The 21,257-nt window shown below is 38.0% G+C and overlaps 1 protein-coding gene and 1 long non-coding RNA gene across 2 annotated transcripts in view; one reads left to right on the plus strand and one right to left on the minus strand.

The window, feature by feature from the left end:
- Positions 1–21,257, minus strand: part of LOC129438952 (uncharacterized) — a 194,325-nt gene that overhangs the window by 78,908 nt on the left and 94,160 nt on the right. Inside the window, exons 6-11 of the mRNA XM_073863384.1 lie at positions 20,844–21,089; positions 20,517–20,762; positions 20,073–20,330; positions 19,692–19,997; positions 19,332–19,601; positions 19,149–19,232 (exon numbers count right to left, since the gene is read on the minus strand). Of these exons, the coding sequence (XP_073719485.1) occupies positions 19,149–19,232; positions 19,332–19,601; positions 19,692–19,997; positions 20,073–20,330; positions 20,517–20,762; positions 20,844–21,089 (1,410 nt within the window). The remainder of the gene's footprint in view (positions 1–19,148; positions 19,233–19,331; positions 19,602–19,691; positions 19,998–20,072; positions 20,331–20,516; positions 20,763–20,843; positions 21,090–21,257) is intronic.
- LOC129413634 (uncharacterized) lies at positions 3,626–12,312 on the plus strand. Its single transcript, XR_012367521.1, has 8 exons — positions 3,626–3,890; positions 4,565–5,392; positions 7,116–7,175; positions 7,312–7,392; positions 7,559–7,612; positions 7,768–7,854; positions 11,545–11,632; positions 11,790–12,312. It is a non-coding gene; the product is annotated as an uncharacterized lncRNA (long non-coding RNA).

Below are 21,257 nucleotides of genomic sequence, written 5' to 3' on the forward strand. Positions count from 1 at the left end.
CACACATGATATAATGTAAGTTGTTATAGATAGAATAAGCTTGTTCTGAAATGATGACAAAATCTAAATGACTGAAAATGATCTTGAAATGATCCATCTTAATTTAGCCAAAATACTGATTCATTCGTTTTCATACTTTATAGATAAACATTAATTTATCTAATCAACCTATTATCATCAAATGCGTATGAATAGCAATCAGTGTGATTATCGTGCAATACATAGCCTACGCCAAATTCCATTTTGCGTGCATATGCTAGTCCTTCCCGTTCACTTAAATGGCGCATCGTTTGGTGTCGTTGTTTTTTTGTCTGTTTTTTAAACCATTGCCGATTGGGTTTGGATATCATTTTATTTTACAAAAACTTACTCTAACCCCAAACCCAAGAGACAATGGTAAAAAACAAATGAGAAACCAATTATTAAAAAACACGAATAGATGAGCCATAAGGGAACAGGAAGGACTTGCGTAACATATTCACTCAAAATTGTAATTTTATGTAGCCTATGTATTGCACGATAATCAAACTGCGTGTTATTTGTACGCATTTCATGAGAATACTAATATATTATTGAAAATGGCCTAATTTAATATACAGTGCTTGTGTATTGCATTCGTTTTGTACATTTACAGCGCAGTGTTCTGTATACCGATGCTCTGAAAATTTGCACTTAACAAGCCTAAACCATGTTCTTTAATTTATTTATGTATTTTTGTTTAAATGTAGCTGTAGTAGCTTGTGTTGATGATGTTTCTTCTCATAAGGGTTAAGGCATAGCACCCAACTTCTAAGGGCGGTTTCCCGGACAGGGATTAGACTAGTCCTAGACTTAAACACTTTTAAGAGCTCTCCAAACTGAAAACAACGTTCACTTACAGATCTTAAAATACATCAGGGCCCTTTGTTTTACTTCAAGATGCACACAGGTAATGTTTTTAGTAAGGCATGTTGTTTAAAACTAGTTATATTTCCTAATTAAACTAAGGCCATAGTCCTGGATTAAGCTAATCCTGGTCCGGGAAACCGCCCCCTAGTGTACCTCGTTGTTCTGGATTTAAATTATATTTTTAGTAAATAAAGGCCGTAAAATTGCATACAGCGCCACGCAAAATCACCGCAAGGGAAAGTCCGACACCGCTACAAAACTAGTTCAGTGACATTATTTGTAATTTAATCAGTAATTTGATTTAGGAGCTTAATAAAAAAACGTTACCGTGTGTGTAATGTACTGTCACTCAGATCAGGATCCTTACTGCCTTTCCTGATCTGGGTGACAGTACATTACATTTTTATTAGATTATACTAATCCAATAAACAGTCGGGATATATAAATCCAAGTAAAGATAGGCAAAGAAACGCTCAGCAACGTATGGCAAAGCAAGACTTCGCACCGAACAGGTTTGGTGAGATCTAAATGAAGATCTAAATGAAATAAATAAAGTCCACCAAATGAAGAACAGGCGATGCGCGCAATCAGTCTCAGGTACGGGCAGATGGGAAATTTAGTAAATGTTAATATTCGGGCGAGTAATCCCTCTGACGACCCAAAGACGAAGCCTGAGGAGCGCTTTTAACAACAGGCAACAGACTTTTTACAATTTATATCATACTAATTATGTACGTTTATAAATCATGTTTTCGTTCATAAGTTATGAACCGATCAGCAGTTCAGCACTTCAAAGTGTGTATAAGTAGGCTACTTTGTTAATACAATATTCTATAAGTGCTTAAATATAGGCTATTATTCACATAACCTTAAATAACGTATAATCTGATTTAGGATCTTAATTAAATTTAGACTCCTATATCAGATTATACATTGTTTGGCGTTGGGGATAACAGCATACTGTAGGTCCTAAGCAAAGCAACTGATTTCTGGTGTTCTGTCAAAGTCTGTTCCCTTCCCTTTAGTGTAGCGTTTTTATCACGGTATGTTTTTATATATTTATAAAGACTAAAGATTTGAATGGTTTATACTAAAAAAAAAATAATAATTTAACGTATTATATAATACAGTTTATTAAATATTTCATACTTTCCCCAGTTTTCTATTTTGGTATTATTTGTGACCTGTTTTAATAAAATTGTTTTGATAATTATTATGTGGACATTCTTAATAAATATAGCACAAACCCATGATGTGAAGTGTTGTTTATATATAGTCAGGCTGGGGCATATTAATTTTTATGGATGTAACACAATAGTTGTGGAGCAGGCACGTGGGCTGTATATATAGGGTAGAAAGAAACAATAGAAAATAGGAAAATTATGAAATATTTAATAAATGGTATAGTTTAATACATGAAAGTATTACTTTTTAAAATGAAGTGAATTATACTGTAAAAATAATTGACTTACCATTAAAGGACAATAAAGATACATTACATACATGCACACACAAACACATCTCAGTAGCCAAGCCATTAAAACATTTAATATATATAGATAATAAACGTAATGCTATAAAAACACCAGACTAAAGGGAAACACAGAAAACAGAATTCACCGCCATGTGTGAAACCCTGTTAGACTGACACCTAGTGGTGACTGTTTTCATAGCACATCTGTGCTCGTGGATCTTTCAATGCAAACCACGCAACTTAAGTCTCAAAACTCGTATGAACAGAACAGGATTAATGCACGCGCGTCGCCTGATCCACAAATGCGCATCCTCTTTTTTGCGTGCACAAATTGTGAAATAATGATACGAAATATGCCAACTGAATTCACAAATATGTCTCTGTTTGTACAAATCGATGCACATTCACGTAAATATTAAAATTCGCAGACACAAAATCAAAGACATCTTTTTAGTTCATTCATTGATAGTTGTTTGTATTTGGCTCATAAAATGCTTTAAACTGCGAAATGAAAGTCTCAATATACAAATGAACAGAACGGGATTAATGCACGCGTGTCACCTGATCCACAAATGCACATCTCCCTTTTTGCACGCGCGAATTATGATATTTGAATACACAATAAAACATGTGTATTTGTACATTTGTACAAATCGATACACGTTCATTCAAATTCTGAATTTCACATATTCAAATCTAAAGACATTTGTTCGTGGATAGTAAATACATTTGTAACATGCATCCAGTTCACAGATAACTGTGCATGTATTTGTTAATAATATTGAGTCTGATTTCTTTCCATACTCTCGCGGTACTTAAAAACCATATGACACAATCACGTGCCTGCAGCGCCAGCTGAAGTCGGACAAAAATACTAACCGGAATGCACTGCTTCAAGTCAGCCGCCGATCGTTCTGCGCAGCGCCGCATGAAGTCGAACACACCTAAGCTGTGTCTGAAACCGTTCCCTCGTTCACTCATTCACTATTCCCTATATGGGGAATGACAGTTGAGTCCACTATATGGGGAAGAAGCAAATGAAAATGAGTGAGCGATTTCGGACACTGACGCAAATATCATGCGTCAGAGAGCTGTCGCAGAGATTCATCAAAAACACCTGTGTGGCTTTATTGATCGTGCTGTGAAATGGTAAAGCTTACTTTCTTACTGTTTTTCACATTTGTCATGTTTATTGTATTAGTTGATAATAAAGAGAACAAAACAACTGCTTATAATATTTATTTACTGCTGTTTATTCATTGTTTAATAAAAATGTGTATTAGCCCAGACAGCACGTTCAGTCTTACCGACGTCGGCAATTGGAGGGCACCAGCGGCAAAGTGTCGGTTGGGGTTTTTCCCCTGCACACAGAATAAAAGTAGGTGGGTAAACGATCGGCGCGATGAGTCTGCAGCCGGAGATCGGCAGAGGAACCGCGAGCAACCTTTATGCCGACCGCGCCTCTTTTTTTCTTCACTAGATCTACGCAGTTGTTGGTCCACATCAAGCCGGCAGTGTAAGCGCGAAGGTATGTTGATTAAATATGATTGTGGAAATGTTTTCGATAAACGGATGACAGAAATTGGCGTCGGAGGCAACGTTACATGTTTTTAGACTTGGTTTGTTGTTATAACTGTTGACTTGGGGTGCGTTTACCAAAAACATAGTTGCTAACCTGTTGTGTTAGCAACTAGTTGGTTGGCAATGGAAAATAAGCAACATGGTTTTGGGAAACGCACCCCTGGTTAGTTATTATTAATATGTTCGCGTATTAAATATTTTTCAGTGAGTTGTTTTAGACAGTATTTTTGACGTGAGGGGATCGTTCGGTAAACAGTTAGGTAAACGGTAATAAATTGACGGACTGTCTTTTGTCTACACAAAAATGACATCTGTCATTTTATAATATGGACCCCTTACACTCTAAATGCATTTTTAATGATTTTGTCTAAGTGACATGCTTAAAATTAAAGGCAGCTCTTGTTGTGCGTTTTTATGGTAACGTTAAAAGTAGACCTGTCAATCAAAGAGCTAGTTTAGTACAAGTGCACAGCCACTGTAGACAGTCAGACAAAGTGGTTATTAAGTAATAAAGTGATAGGAAGTAAGTGTTTTTGGACACACACCTATTCATAAAATAGAGCCTTTATTTAACCTTTGTAATTTAGGCAAAATAAAATGTCTTCTGTTTTTTTCACTCAGGTAAATACGATGAAGGCATGGCTTGGTGGCCTCCAGAACCTTTTACAGCCCACGTGATCAAATAGCTTGCGCGCGCATTTCGGCCACGGAAGTGTTGTTGTTCCCCAGTGGTTCTCTAACCTGTTAGCAACTCAGAAAGTTTATTAAAACGGTTTCCCAGCATCAAAATGTCTGGTTGTTGCGTTTGGTTGCACTAATATAATATACTAATATATGTATATATGTATCTGGCCACTTTATATTTGGCCATATGCTAATGTCTTCTATCCACTCCACTATAGTACACGGATCTGGTAGATGTGTTGAAAAAGTTGATAAGTCAACTTTTTAAAATAACTTTGTCTGTGTTACTTCACCGCTGATTCTTACCATACTTCCGTTGCCAAACTGCGTGCACCTACGTTGCCACATCATTATTGTGTACAAAGAGTAAAAGGGTCTATAAAGACTCATACAAAATACTCCAAAGTTTTTTCAAGAGGACATCACCCAACCCATCTAAAGGATGAAAACAATACTCTTGTTGAATACTACAGTACATGAGACAAGTGAGAGTGGGGGGCTATGTTGTTCTGATGTTACTCATTGTACTTTCTATGTTCGATGTGATCAATATGAAAACTAATCTTTGTAAAAACTTTTCATTTACAGACCATCGTGACTTAGATCACCATCACCACCATCATCCCCTGCATCGTGCCCTTCATCAGATACCCAAAATGCACCACAAACATCACAGGCGAAAAAGAAGAAAACGCACAACAAACCTTCCAAAAAACCCTCCTCTCCCTTCCCTCCTACCTATGGCTGGAAACAACATAACAGTTGGCAAGTTGAATTAACTATTTTGACCTTAAAGGCTTATTTTTTTTATCTTATTCACTGTATCCCCATAGTTAGATAAGTGCATACATACTCCTTTCATCTCTGTGCGTGCCGTAACTCTGTCTGATGCACCCACCGCTAGCTTAGCTTTGCACAATGACTTGAAGTAAATGGCTCCAGCTAGCATGCTGCTCCCAATAAGTGACAAAATAATGCCAACTTTTTCCTATTTATATGTTGTGATTTGTATAGTCACAACATGTACAAATAACAAGGTCATGTGAGACACAGCCATCTATTAATCATATACATACAGGGAACTATATTCTCAGAAGGCAAAGCCCGGCTACTTGGGTGCAGTGATTTGCTAGCAGCACCTGAGAAACCCCCGGTGAGGAGCAGAGAGTTCGGTCAGAGTTGTGCAGTTACTCCCCCCAAGTAGCAAGTGCTTCACCTTCTGAGAATATAGTTCCCAGTATGTATACTGTGAAAAGATGGCTGTGTCATGACCTTGTTGTTTGTACACAATGTGTGACTAAACAAATCACAACACATAAATAGGAAAATGTTGCTGTTATTTTGTCACTTATTGGGAGCAGCATGCTAGCTGGAGCCATTTACTTCAAGTCTTTATGCTCAGATAGGCTAGCGGTGGGTGCGTCAGACAGAGTTACGGCACGCACAGAGATGAAGGGGTATGTATGCACTTATCTAACTCTGGGGGTTACTGTGAATGAGCTAAAATCCCAAAAAGTCAGCGTGTTCCTTTAAGTTTCCATATGTCCATTAGAAAATTAAAGGGATAGTTCACCCAAAAATGAAAAATAATGTCATTAAGGACTCACCCTCATGTCGTTCCAAACTTGTAAGACCTCCGATGTTTTATGTTTAGTCCGAGAGCTTTCTGACCCTACATTGAAAATCTATGCACGGTATACTGTCCATGTCCAGAAAGATAATAAAAAACATAATCAAAGTTGCCATTTGACATCAATGGGTCAGTTAGAATGTGTTGAAGCATCCAAAATACATCTTGGTCCAAAAATGACAAATTTATTCAGCATTCTCTTCCATGTCTATTGTGTAGCGCATGTGTCTGACTAAAGTCTTGTGACGCAGATGGCGTGTTATCCTCAGATATGTTTGTGAATTTTTTTCACATTTACAACATTCGTCTCCCTCAGACTGTAAACGAAGCTCGGGCGCACAAAAAAAAGCGGGGACGCACCTAATAACACATCAGCCACGTTGTACATCAGCTGCGTCACTGCAGTCATGTGACTTTAGTCTCGTGCGCGTTCAAAACAGAACCGGAAGAGAAGACAATGCTGAATGATGTCGTAATTTTGTTATTTTTGGACCAAAATGTATTTTCGATGCTTCAACACATTTTAACTGACCCACTGATGTCAAATGGCTACTTTGATGATGTTTTTTTATTACCTCTCTGTTCCTGGACAGTATACTGTGCATAGATTTTCAATGGAGGGTCAGAAAGCTCTCAGACTAAATCTAAAATATCTTAAACTGTGTTTCGAAGATGAACGGAGGTCTTACCCTCATGTCGTTCCAAACTCGTGAGTCATTAATTACATTATTTTCATTTTTGGGTGAACTCTCCCTTTAATTACATGCTCATACTTTAAATATGCCTGATAAGAATTTGTAATATTTGTGTTTAAACATTTTTCGAATTTTAATCCTTGTTTTTAAATGGCCATGACAGTGACAAAAAGGAAGCAGCCTTCTCTAGCCCACCCAAGTTTCCATCAAAGGAGCAAGCCTAGTAAGACATTTTATGTGTATAATGCTGCACTTCTCATACAGCGAATATCAGATGTAGATATCTAAGGTGCAAATCTTATGGTTGATGTGCCTTTTTGATCATCTTTCTGTTGTAACCTTTTTTAATCTTCTTGAAGTGTCAGTAAGAAGAAAGCTGGCTAACCCTCCCACCCCTTGTTTAACTCCTCCAGCCCATCCCACATCATTGTAGAGTGAAGGTAAGTGTACCCTATATAGTAAAATGCATCAGGTCCCTAAATTCAAGCAGACACAATGTACTCCACAGGTCTACAGCACATACCATAGTTTGATGTTCCAGAGATATGATTTTTGAGTTTATATTAGTAGTGTGATCAGTAAACCAAGCTATTCTGTCTTTCCAAGAGACTGCGGTTAATATTCAGAAAGAGGCGCAGAGAACTGAAGGCTTTCCTGACTGTAAGCCATTTAAATCGCAGACAATGAAAACACTGACACGTGTGTGTGTGTAGAAATGTGTGGCAATTACTCAGCCCACTGACATTAGTTTATCTAATTGTGATAAACTTGACTTACTGTTCACTCCAATAATTTCGTTTTTCTGTATTTTCTAGTGACACCGAATAATAACGAAGGCCTGTGTGCTTTGCAGCAGCCTCCACGTCACCCTCTTCCAGGGCTCCGTCAGAGGACTAACAATAGTAAGATATTTTACATGTAATGTATGAATCTGCACTTTTTACTCAGAACATCATACTGAGGTAGTAAAACAATACATTTCAGAATAATTCAATAGCAAATGAATTAGGGCCAGATTTTAAAATCAAGCTGGATCTGGGCCATTTGTGTTTTTTCCATTTAAGTGATTACATCAGTGAATGAGGACCTTCTTCGTACTGAATGTAAGTTTCCGTTAAATATGTGATGCATAGACCCTTTTACAGCCCACGTTATCAAATAGTTTGTGCGCGCATTTCGGCAACGGAAGTGTTGTTGTTCGCCAGTTGTTCTAACGTGTTAGCAACTCAGAAAGTTTATTAAAACGGTTTCCCAGCATCAAAATGTCTGGTTGTTGCGTTTGGTTGTACTAATATAATATACTAATATACGTATATATAAAGAGTTTGGTCCCAAATAAACGCCATTTTTGAAATAAATGAGTTGCTGCCAGAATCAGTATTATATCAGGTCAATATTAAAAAGTAAATTCTTAATTTTAAGCAAAATCCAATATACGCCGTTTTATTCTGTCATCTTTTCTCCCTTTATACCCAAAATGCAATAAACGCCACTCCTCCTTTTATACAGAATGCCATAAATCCGCTCCACAGATTGCAGCGCAACATTGCAATGTAAAAAAACAATGGCGGCGCGTTGAGTACACGGAAGACTAGTATTCCTAATCTACTTTGTACTTCGTGATCAACAAACAAACAAAAACAAAATAATACTTTAATAGCATTGATAAACCTGTGATGGTTTTCTGTGACGGGAAAGAAACGTAAGCCATCAACATCTTATAATTTACGCAAGAGACACTCGGGAGACGGGTGCTTGTTTGCCCGGGCCGACAACATCAAGTTTCTGTCATGCAAACACATTGACCCCAGGGGATCTTATGAAAAAATTTCAATAATTTTACTCAAAGTCAACGAAAATCGAGCAGGACCAAAACATTTTAAAGCTGATCGCTGTGAAACACGTTAAGCGACGACGTCAAGTATAACCGCATCAATGACAGTGTTCTTAATATCACAAAGTAAGTGTTTTGATTAATGCCATTAATGTTTATATTTTTAATTAGTGTGTACAACTAGTCAACTAAATGAATAACATGGCAAAGATGAATGCACATTTATAAAGGCTATTGATTCAATAGATTTATAGCATTTTGAATAAAAACTTGTCATGAATTTATTGCATTTTGTGGAAAAAATAATCTGTTTTTATAATAAATCTTTGAAAATCAAGTTATGGATTTGAATTTTTTTTATGTTTTTATAACCTAAAGATGCTGTGTGAAAGTTTGTAACAGAAAATAGTGGTTTTCATCTTGTCACTTTCTTGGTATAGAAAACACGTTTTTAACAAAATTTGTCAAAATGGATTTATTGGGTTTTGGAACCAAACTCTTCATATGAATCTGGCCACTTTATATTTGGCCATCTGCTAACGTCTTCTATCCACTCCACTATAGTACACGGATCTGGTAGATGTGTTGAAAAAGTTGATAAGTCAACTTTTTAAAATAACTTTCTCTGTCTGTGTTACTTCACTGCTGATTCTTGCCATACTTCCGTTGCCAAACTGCTCGTGCATACGTTGCCACGTCACCATTGTGTACAAACAGTAAAAGGGTCTATTGGGTCTTTAAAGGGCAATTTCACCGATAGGAACATTAATCTTTATGGAAAGTGAGTCATATTTGTAGTCAAAATGTAACATAAATGTAGAATTTTGTGCCTATTTGACAGAGAAAAGACAAAATGTGACTTTAGAGCACATTTGTATGAAAAACTACAACTGCCACTATGCACCACAATGCACAGCTCTGCAAGCCACTCCCATTACTCGGAACACGGCTCAGACATGCTATTATGTACATAAATGCCACGTTAGTAAAACAAAGAAAATAGCCACCACCACTGTGTCTGACAGACACCAATCATGATTTACTTTTAAACGTGATGTTACATTGTGTTACACACAATAACACTCTGGTCTGGTGTGTAGCAAAGTCTTATTCAAACAGTAACGTGCGGTTTCAGATCCGCAGTACAAATGTTTTTTCAAGTACTTAAAAAAGGGTATGCATTTTAAATGTTCATTTAGTTTTACCAATTTTCTTTTTGTCTCTTGTTTACTGTAATTACATTTGTGTTATTATTGGCCTCACTGCTCTCACAATATAGACATATAAAACACCGCTCAGATATGCTATTTTGTACATAAATGCCACGTTAGTATAACAAAGAAAATATAAACACTCACTTTAGTCAGACGTCCGTTTATCCCTCCATCCTCCTCCACACAAACGCGTCCCCTGCATAATATCTCCACATACGCGCTGCCTCAGCTCTTGGAGCTTGTGCTCGTAAACCGAAACACGTCTTTAAAATAAGCACGCGACCAGAAACATTCACAAAACAAACGTTCATATCCTTATCTGATCCAGAAATGTTAAACCGAAAGCAAACGGCGCGAGTCCGTCCAAGCTTATATACTCCGCAGCGCGTCTGCTCGTAAACCGAAACATGTCCGTGAAATAAACGTTCCAAACGCGCGCAAAGTTCCTCTCTTGCATAGAAACCTTCACCAAACAAACGTCCATATCCTTATCTGATGCAGAAATGTAATAAAGCAAGCACACAGCGAGAATACAGACAGTATGGTCTGTACAAGCTTCTCTACGCAGCAGAGGCCGATGGTTGCTGCTTCTTCACCGGGCTCCTCTATCCAGCCGACGCCCAGGCTCCGGCCTACTCCTTGGGCTTCTGTTCCTACATCTGCCTCAGCTCTTTGCAGTATTGTGGCTCATAAAGGTGCAATGCACAGCGGATTAGAGCATCACGCTTGTAAAATCACCCTCTTCCATGTAATATTGATTAACTTCCACTGTTATTGTAACATGAATTCGGCTTGCTCCACAACTTCTGTTTAGCTTAGCTTAGCATAAAGATGGCGGCTGATCGTTTTTGTTCGGACTGTGTTCGTATATTTTCGTAAGTCCCACCCACTTATCTGTAATTGGTCTGAAGCGCGAGTGGGTCCCACCCATAGCCCCCACCTTGGAAAAATGAGGAATGAGTGTCTGTAGTCTTTCACACTCAATAGAGATACAGGATTTCCTTCTTTCAATGACGCAAAATGACGATTTTTACATCATTGAAAGAAGGAAGTGCCTCACTGAAATAAGTATTTCTCCCCTCTCAGGGGAAACTGAGGGAATGGTGCACGACCATTCAAAAACATGACTGGGGTTCTAACGGTACAAAGCTTAATGCAAATGGGTGAAGTTTCCCTTTAAACTTGTGGCTGTAAGCGCACTTGAAAAGTTTGAGAGCAAAAAGCCTACATACTGTTTAGCAGTTTCACAATCTAATTTTATAATTTCATAGTGACAACCGTTAATTGGCAGCAGGAAGATGAATATGAAGGGCTGGGCTCTCCTGAACATAAGCTGTTTAGCATGCAGATCAAGAACACACTGAGACAGGCACACACACACAATACACAGCGCACACACAGCACAGTCCTACATAAAATGGGGAATGACAAAAATGACAGAAACAGTTTTAGAACCACTGCTGTGGGGTCACTTATTTAGCTCTGTTAGTTGGACCTGGGTGATGCTTTTCTTTGTGTAACGGGACTTTTTCTGTATTTCCTAGTGCCACAAGATGATTGGCAGCAAGACACACCCAGTGATGAAGGGATGTGCTCTCCTTAAATCACAGCCTATTCATCAGGTACTCCTGAGTAAGTCCTACAATGTGTTGAAACAACATGATTTTATTTTTTGCAAAATGCTCTGACTTTTCTGAATTGTCTTTTTAGAAACCATCCACGAAGATATATAGACTTTTGTGCTGTCTTATTTGTTTCTGTTGCTTATTACATTATTACATTTTTTTAGGTGCTGTGTTAAGAAATCCTGCCTACAAAGTTCCACTGAGGCTGATATAAAGATGACTGTGAGAAACTGGCTGCGGCTGTCTGAGCAGAGACAGGAATGGGGGCGGCAAAGGCGGGACAAGCAAGCATCTTAAGTGAAATAATTGATTGGACTGATTCTGGAGTATGACTTATTCTGGAGGGAATTTCTTATTTTTGTTGCAGTTTGCTATGGGACGGTTTCAAGGACAGGGATTAGACTAGTTCTAGACTAAAATAAATGTAAGAGCTGTCCAAACTGAAAACAACTTGCACTGACATATCATAAAATACATCAGTGTCTTTTGTGATGCTTCAAAATGCACACAAGTAATGTTTTTATTAAGACATGTTATTAAAACTAGTTATATTTCAGAATTAAACTAAGGCCTAGTCCCGGTTTAAGATAATCCCTGTCCGGGAAACCACCCCAAAGTGTAATTTGTGGAGTGTTAAAATAAATGAAACTGCCTTTGCAAAAACAAAGTAAAAAAAAAATGTCCAGATGCCCTTCTGTTTTGTTATTTCTCCTGGAAAACTCACTGATCCATTTTTTTCTGTTAGACTGACATTTACCAGGTTGTCATATTGTGTATGAAATACACCCTACACATAACAATCACTTACTTTCAATTTAAACTTTTTTTGTCATAAAACCTGGCAACTCAAAAGGAAGCGGCTGCAAACTGCGCAGCCACGGACGGAGTCTTGCATGCAAGTGGGCTAGTTGCCTACTTCTCAACTAGCTCTTGTCAAATTGTTAGGGAAGAAATTTTATGATTAACACAACATAAACTGTTATTGAGGGTTGATTGTTGTTGATACACAATATGAAATGAGTTAGCCTGCAGGGGTCTCCAACATTGTGAGCAAGGGCTACAACAATATGTATAAAACAATCTGGAGGGCTACTTTTTTATTTATTCTACTCAAAACTTTTTTGTTTTACTTACAGATTTTATTTTATTTTACTTTTTGATATGTTTTAGTATTGTTTAATATGTTAACATACGTAAACCAAGCCAAGTTAATATAAAACATATGTATGTAATAAATAAATATTACAATTGAGACTAATAGAATGTGCTGGCACCATGGAGACCCCTGGCCTAAACAAATCAATTATATAACGGTGGGATCCTGACGCCTCGCTCCCTTTAACACTGGAACAGCTGCTTTATAAGCATGCCTTGACGTTTACAGCGATGCAGCCGAAAATCAGCTGTGTTCAATGGGAGAGCGAAGCGGATCGCGCCGCATATAGGTCATAATAATTAGGGCGGGTTTACGTTGGCTCACGGTCGGCGATCATTCTAATGCCACCATCTTCCCGATGTCTTGCCTATTAGCTACCGATCTCCATAAGACATCTCACCGAGGCACTTTATGTCGGGCAAGTACATGCGCCCCAACGTCGGTAAGAGCTAAATTGCTGTCTGGGAGATTTTAAATAAAAGATAACGCAATTATTTTTCATTTGTTTATTTTCAAAAAGTAGAAAATAACTGACAACAAGAAAATGTTTGGTGTTTACTGTCAGTATCCTTCGGCTGATTCAAGTTACGCGTTCGTCTCCCGTTGCATCATGGGAAATATGAGTGAACGAGTGTACATCGAATGTACCCTCAAAATCAGAGTGCATTGTGGGTAAAAAGTAGTGAATGAATGTAGGGAATGAAGTTGTTCACTCAGGTTTCGGACACCACTACAAAATGGCCGACACCTGATATAGTGCACTATATAGTGGATAGGGAGCGGTTTCAGACACAGCTCTAATCTCATTCTTAAGTCATACGTCATCAGACTAGACACGTGACACGGAGATCAGATTGTGGCTAGAAGGGATACAGCTACGACCAAACCAAAACTTTCAAAATTCTGCAGGATTTAAGTCGTAGCTGTACATAGATATGTACACTAGATGTCGCCTTGGCTACGGCAGTTCATTGGACCGAATGCGTCAAACAGAGCCGCCATCTTGAAACAGGGGAATCCCGCATCAGCGTCATTGTAAGCAATGGTGTAACAGAAATAAAATCACCATAAATCGTCATGAACGCGATTTCTTGGTTTTCTTTTGGTTCGTTTCAACAGTCAGACATGTATTTAGCATTTAGTACAGGAAAAAATAAAAGTTTTGATTTTATGAAAATGTACTTTTTCTAACTGTAATGCATAGTGCTAGTAGCCCTTTCATCCATGCGCATCACAAAAGTCTGGCATCGCTCATGAATTCGAAGTACAGGCGGAGATAGCAGCTTTACCTAGATACTTCCTATGACAAGACCCCTGTTCTAAGATGGCGGCGGTTTTGACGCATGCTCAGAGCCCTAAGGCGACATCTAGTGTATATATCTATGGTAGCTGTATCGTATCCAGCCAGAACAGCTATTTTTCATGCTAATCCTACAACCTTTGAGCCTTTACTATTTAATTATGACACTTAAAACAAGTGACAGAAGTGTCGAAATTATTAAACACTTTGATAATCTGTTGAACGTCATTTAAAGGAATAGTCTACTCATTTTCAATATTAAAATATGTTATTACCTTAACTAAGAATTGTTGATACATCCCTCTATCATCTGTGTGCGTGCACGTAAGCGCTGGGGCGCGCTGCGACGCTGCGATGGCGTTTGGCTTGGCCCCATTCATTCAGTGGTGCCATTTAGAGATAAAGTTAGAAGTGACCAAACACATCAACGTTTTTCCTATTTAAGACGAGTAGTTATACGAGCAAGTTTGGTGGTACAAAATAAAACGTAGCGCTTTTCTAAGCGGATTTAAAAGAGGATCTACATTTTGTGGCGTAATGGCACTTTTGGGAGTATTCGACTCAGCGCAGTAACACCCTCCCTCTCCCATTATGAGAGTGAGAAGGGGAGCGGACTTTTCAGGCGAGTAGAAGTACTCCCAAAAGTGCTATAGGGCTTGGGCGTCGTGACGTCATTACTTGTCGTGGCGGCCATGTTGATAGCCTCCTTTACTGGTGTGCTCCATGCTGCGCTCTGTTTATAGACATACTTTCTCTCAATCGTGTGTCTTAATTTGATTAATTTGTCGTTATTTTTTAAACCGTTGCTGTATTAATAATAAAGTAACACATTAAAAGTAATTTACATTAAAAATGACAGATAAGGACAAAACTTCATTATGTTTTATTCAATATCGGAAAGCAAACATTAACCTCAACCCCTCAGTAATGTGTATACATGACATATAAATGACATTTATATATACGATAGTGAAGTATAACATCTGAATATTAATTTATATAGCTTAAGTCAACATTGAACATAAGGGTAACGTCCCGGTTTACTCGCCCAAAATACGGGAAATTTTCAACATTCATCTTTCTGTTGCTATCCCTCTGCTGACTGCAAAAACTGCTGCATTCACTAAGCTAGTTGTGAAGCTAGGTCGTACGTGACTTTGCTTATAGATTGGCGTGAAATCGTGCTCTCACAACCACCACGCTGTTATCTTAAAAGGCTCTTTATTCACTCTTTTTTCATATGGATCCTAACCGTTAATAGTTCAGATTTTGTCCACATACCGGTCCCTGCTTCCCTGTTTAACGTATCCCAGTAAATTCCACACCCTTTTCCGGATTTTAACATCTTTTTTCTTTCTTTTAATTCTCCCAACTCTGCCGCTTCCCCTCGTTCAGCTCGCTGTATGTTTACATTCGCGAGGCCACCAACATGGCCGCCACGTCCCAGAATGCAACGCGGCGCCCAAGCCCTATTACGCCATAAAATATAGTTCCTCTTTTAAATCCACTTAGAAAAGCGCTACGTTTTATTTTCTACCACCAAACTTGCTCGCACAACCACTCGTCCCAAACAGGAAAAACGTTGATGTGTTTGGTCACTTCTAACTTTATCTCTAAATGGCAGCATTGAATGAATGGGGCCAAGCCAAATGCCATCGAAGCGTCGCAGCGCGCTTCAGCGCTTACGTGCACGCACCGAGGGGTAACCTTCCGATCTCTCTAATGAAGCCAACACGGAAGTGACTTAAACTGCAATTCATCGACTGGCCGCTTGAGGCTGGCTCCAAAAGGGAGTCAATTCCCATAGACTCCCATGTTAAAAATGGCCAACTTCACAGTAGAAAATAATATGTTTACAGCCTGGTACAAAAAGTGTTTTTGCCCTATATAGCTAATTTTGCCCTTCATGACAACTGTGAGGGGGGTGAATTTTTTTGTACCTCATCCGTTTAGGTTATATTAAGCCTTAAACTTCTGCATAATTAAGGGCGTGGCCGCTTGAGTGTCGGTTGAACAGCCACTGCTGTCACTAGATTCGCGCTAGGCGGGCGCGGTTTCACCTCAGCTTCACCAATGTCCCGCCTCTTTACCCATTTTCGGTTTTCCGCGAGTAATTCGCGGGGACGCGCGGCCAAGATGGCGACGGCAGGCAACGCCTACTTTAAGCTTCAGAAGCGATCTTCACAAACCAATGGGTGACGTCACGGACACTACGTCCATATTTTTTTACGGTCTATGGCACGCACACAGATGATAGAGGGATGTATCAACAGTTCTTAGTTAAGGTAATAACATATTTTAATATTGAAAATGAGTAGACTATTCCTTTAACTCTCTAGTTTGTTTCTTAGTTTATACTATATTTTCATATTTAAAATTTTTATCCTTTCACTTTTATTTTATTTATGCTGTCATCCAGTGTTGTTTTCGAACATTAAAAATAGTTGTATAATCTGGTTCGTTAAATAGAAAAATAATCAAAGTTTTATTGTCAAATTTGCATATAAGATTTTTTTCTGTGATCGAGAGCATCCAGTGCACACATTAAATACAACAGACATAATATTGAAATATAATAAGTTAAATATAAATATAAACAACCATTAAAATATAAGAGATGACTGTATAGCACTATACAAATATATGAGGCAACTGCACAGCAAAACATTCTGTTAATATACATTTTTACAGCTGCATAGTACATTTATCCAGGAAGTAATACAGGATATTAATTGACATATATGACATGACATTACAGTAGTTGTAAACAACAGTATTGGACTTTGAGCAGTTTACTCTTCATGGATGAGATTAAGCCTGGTCTGAAACTTCTTAGTGTCAAGATGCTCATGTATTCAGCATCTAAAGAACTGGACAAAGAGGATAAATTCAAACAGGTTGTGTACAGGGTGTATGGAGTCTGACTTTTTCTGAGGAGCACCAATAATCTTTTCCTCACCTCAGACTGTCCTAGGTAGTCATCTTAGATCCAAACCAGACCTTTACTGAAGAGCACAGAACAGACTCAGTGACTGCTAGGTAGATTTGAGTCAGCAGCTCCTGTGGCAGGTTAAACTTCTATTGATGTCTATGTAAGTCTCCCACTTGTCTTCATGTGGGACAGGTACTCATAATCTTATTCAAGCCCTCATAAAAAGTTAATATGTTTTATCCTTAAAAGCTAAACAATTAAAGACAAAAGCAGCCTGATGTTTCTGAGCACAGAGGCAGTTCTTACTTCATTTATAACAATGACGTTGTCTTCATGTGTTGTGTAGTTATCCACTATGATATATAACACGTGTTAAACATTCACACACTTGTGTATTAAGATTAAAACTGAAATGTAGGCTTTACTACATTTGACAGAACATATAACCATAGCCACAAGTAAAATATAACAATGTTTATCCTGGCACAGTCACACTACATAAATAATATTTGATTAAAGACATTATTATTTAAGGAAATAAACAGTATTTAATCATAGCTTTGTAATAATACAGTTAACATTAATCCATGTGGTTTGCTTTAAACAGAAAGCAAAACTTTAAAGGTATTTAATTCAATAATGATGATACTACTAAACCAAGTCATGTTAGTAGTTGATTTTCTTGATGTTTCAAACCAGAGGCATTTCCAGCATTGAAGGACCTCCGGGGCTTAGCCCAGACCACATTAAATATAGGGATCACTCGAAAAGTGAATTAAGTGTATAATAATAAGAATATTTATTATAACTAATTTGGATTTTTGACATAAATAGTAAGGATTTAATGTTTAATGTTCAAAATCTGTCAAAATCCTTTCATTAGGAAAACAAACTCATTTGAAATAAACCAATATGTCCAGTCTAGAATGACAGCAAAACACATAACTTACATTTCCTCACCCATGATATACACAATAAGAGTATTCAGTTTCACCAACAGAATAAATAATAATAATAACAATACATACCAAGTTGCAAATTAACAAACGTGATCTGTAGCATATAAAAGTGTAATCGCGGCAGGTTGCAGGGGTAAAATGTCATAAGAACTTTAATATTTCCTTTCAAGTAGATTTTTGCACGTGAGTTTTACTCAGACATGACCTGAATGAGCTGATGATGTCACTGAACCTTCAAAATTAGACTATGGGCTAATTTTGGGGATGTTTTTATAAATATTATTTTATGTCATATTATTATGGTTTATATTATTAAGTTTAATGTAGTTATGCGTTAAATTATCTGATTTAAATTTTAAAGATACTTTTTTCAAGTTACCATTGTAGAGATAAATATTTTCATTCTTGTAGTTAAATAGAGCTCTCGTTAGCTCCTCCCCTACCTGCTGCATATTCAACAGAGAGGAAGAAACTGAGTAAGCAAAGAAACGTATTCAATCTTTAAGACCTATGTCTATTTTTAGCAGGCAGTTTGCAGTAAAGCCAAAGCACAATGAAATAGGGCAACTTGATTTCCGGGGTTTACATAGGCTATTTTCCGGTTTCATATTTGGCAGTCAACTTTTCAAAATACATTCGGGGCTAAACTCAAAACATTCGAGGCTGAAGCCCTGGGAAAATCACCTGCCGCTGCTCCTGTGTCTTCACCACATTTCGATTTGCTTGACTCTGGTAAACTGCTGTGTGTCTCTGATTTTGTTTCCAAAAAGTCTGCAAAGACAAAATACACAACTTTTTAATCTAAGATGATACACACACACACACACACACACACACACACACACACACACACACACACACACACACACACACACACACACACACACACACAGGTTTTCATGTTTTTTGGGGACATTCAACAGTGCATTTTATACCGTACAAACTGTATATTCTATTCCCTTCCCCTAACCCAAACCCTAACTCCAACCATCACAGAAAAGTTTCTGATACCTTATATTCAAGAAACATCATTCTGTTTGTTTTAGAAGCTTGTTTCCTCATGGAGACCTCAAAATGTCCCCACAAGGTCACAAAAATACTGATATTCCTTTCTTTGTGGGGACAATTGGTCCCCACAACGTGAAAATTACCAGGTACACACACACACACACTTACCGTACTGTCTGAATATTGTCGTGAGTGGAAACAACAGTGTGTATTTTCTTTGCTAGTTCATCAGTAATATTGTTGTGACTCAGACTGAAAGAAACAATGAGATGAAAACATGTAATTAATCAATATTAAGTAAATGTGATGATTTAATCTTTATAGTCTTTATATTTGTGATGTTTAACTCACTCTAGAGTTTGAGTCTTGTGCAGGTGTGGTAAGAGTGGATTCATGTATTGATCAGTGAGTCTGCAGTGACTGAGGTCCAGTTCTGTCAATCCATCAGAATATTCCAGAAACACTGACAGCTGTTCACAACATCTCTGATCCATCTGAGTGTGACTGAGGTCCACCTCACCTCCTAAAGCTTTTAAAAGAGCCTGAACCCATCTCACAGAGCCTTTCTCTGTGTCTTCAGTTATACAAGCTAGAAACTGCAGCAGAAGAGCTTTACTACAGCTGAAAGAGAAAGAATAATAACAATATAATCACTGCATTGCAAACAGTGTAATGAAAGTGACCTGTATGTAAGTCACTCACTGCTCTTACCTGAGCTGAACCTGAGACAGAACTGGAAGAATTTGTTTCACAGCCGAATCAGAGACCTCACAGTCCTCTAAAACCAACTTTACAACACTTTTTGTTTTTTGGAGCACAGATGAGATTATTCTACAGTCATCAATGGTGAGAGTCAAATGATTTTCAATTTCCTGTGTGACTGTGAGGTCCAGAATTGAGCAGGAGGAGAAATCCAGTCTGTACTGAAGAGCAGAGAGCAGAAGATTTGCTGCCTCCTGTTGGTCATCAGAGGAACTGCAGCAATGAAGCAGCTTCAGTAAGAGCTGTCTGTCAACACTGAGACACACAAACACTGTTACACACAGATACACACTACACTATAATATTTTGTATGATGTCAGAGGTGTAAACCTGAGTTGTGTGACTCTGTTGAGTAAGGGCAGAAGTCTCTTTAGCTCCTCCTCTGGTATGGAGGTCCAGAACAGATTGAGTTTGACAGTGTTACAGTGCTGGAGAGTGAAGCACAGAGCTGAACACTGATCTGAATTCAACACTTTGTTCTTCAGGTTGATGTCATTCTCAGCTGAACTCAACAGACCGGACACAAACTGAGGAGAGCGACTCTCATAAATCTCCATAATGATGGACAGAATGAAACTGGGAGTCAACCTAAACATGTGGGAAAGAACAACACAGGCCTAAATGAAACATTTCACAATAGGATGCTTTGTATTTTTCACCATTAGTATGCTTAAAAACCCTAACATGTTGCTACATAAGGATGTTATTAAAGAACTCAACAATCATTGTAGACCTTATATATGAACTTCTCCATTACTGAACAGATTCTTTTACCTTTTCAACTGGATTCTGTCTAAACAAGGCACGAGTTCTCTGATGTTTTCACAAGTGATTTTGCTGTTCCTCAAGTCTAACTTTAAATGTAAAGGTTGATGTTGTAGCAGATACTGAATCACTTCCCAGGTCAGTGAGCATGAAGTCAGATCTTCAGACACCTTCTTCAGAAAGCAGCGTGTCAGTTCATCATCCTGTGCTTCATACACCACTGAAACCAGCTGCTGAAGAGTCTCTTTAGACAACCTGAACACACAGACACAACCAGACTGTGTCAGATTGTGACACTGAAAAAAAGAGAGTAATTGAACTGTGTTGAACACAGACCTGATAGTCTGGAGTCCCTGAAGACACAACATGGCAGTGACAGACACAGCATCTATTTTACATTCAGTAAGATCCAGACGTTGGACAGACAGTCGTCTCAGAAGAGAAGTTAAGCTGCTCACAATCCTACAGTGATTTTGTTTTGAGTCTTTTGTGATCAATGAAAGTTCCTCTATGATCAGTGAAGAACGACCATTACATGATCTCAGTGCTTTGATCATCATCATCACCATTCTGTCTTCAAGACTGTTAAAGACAAAGTCAGAGATTAAATACTGCTGTATGCTGTATTCATCACTGTTAATATTACCTGAAAGAAGAGTATATGACATTAATATATTGATTATAAATTGTAAAGACAATTAGGTGTCTAGCAGTCCAACCAAGCAGTTATGCAAGCTGTTAAATTATGGT

The sequence above is a fragment of the Misgurnus anguillicaudatus genome, chromosome 24 (assembly GCF_027580225.2).
Source record: "Misgurnus anguillicaudatus chromosome 24, ASM2758022v2, whole genome shotgun sequence".
In the NCBI taxonomy this organism is placed as follows: domain Eukaryota; kingdom Metazoa; phylum Chordata; class Actinopteri; order Cypriniformes; family Cobitidae; genus Misgurnus; species Misgurnus anguillicaudatus.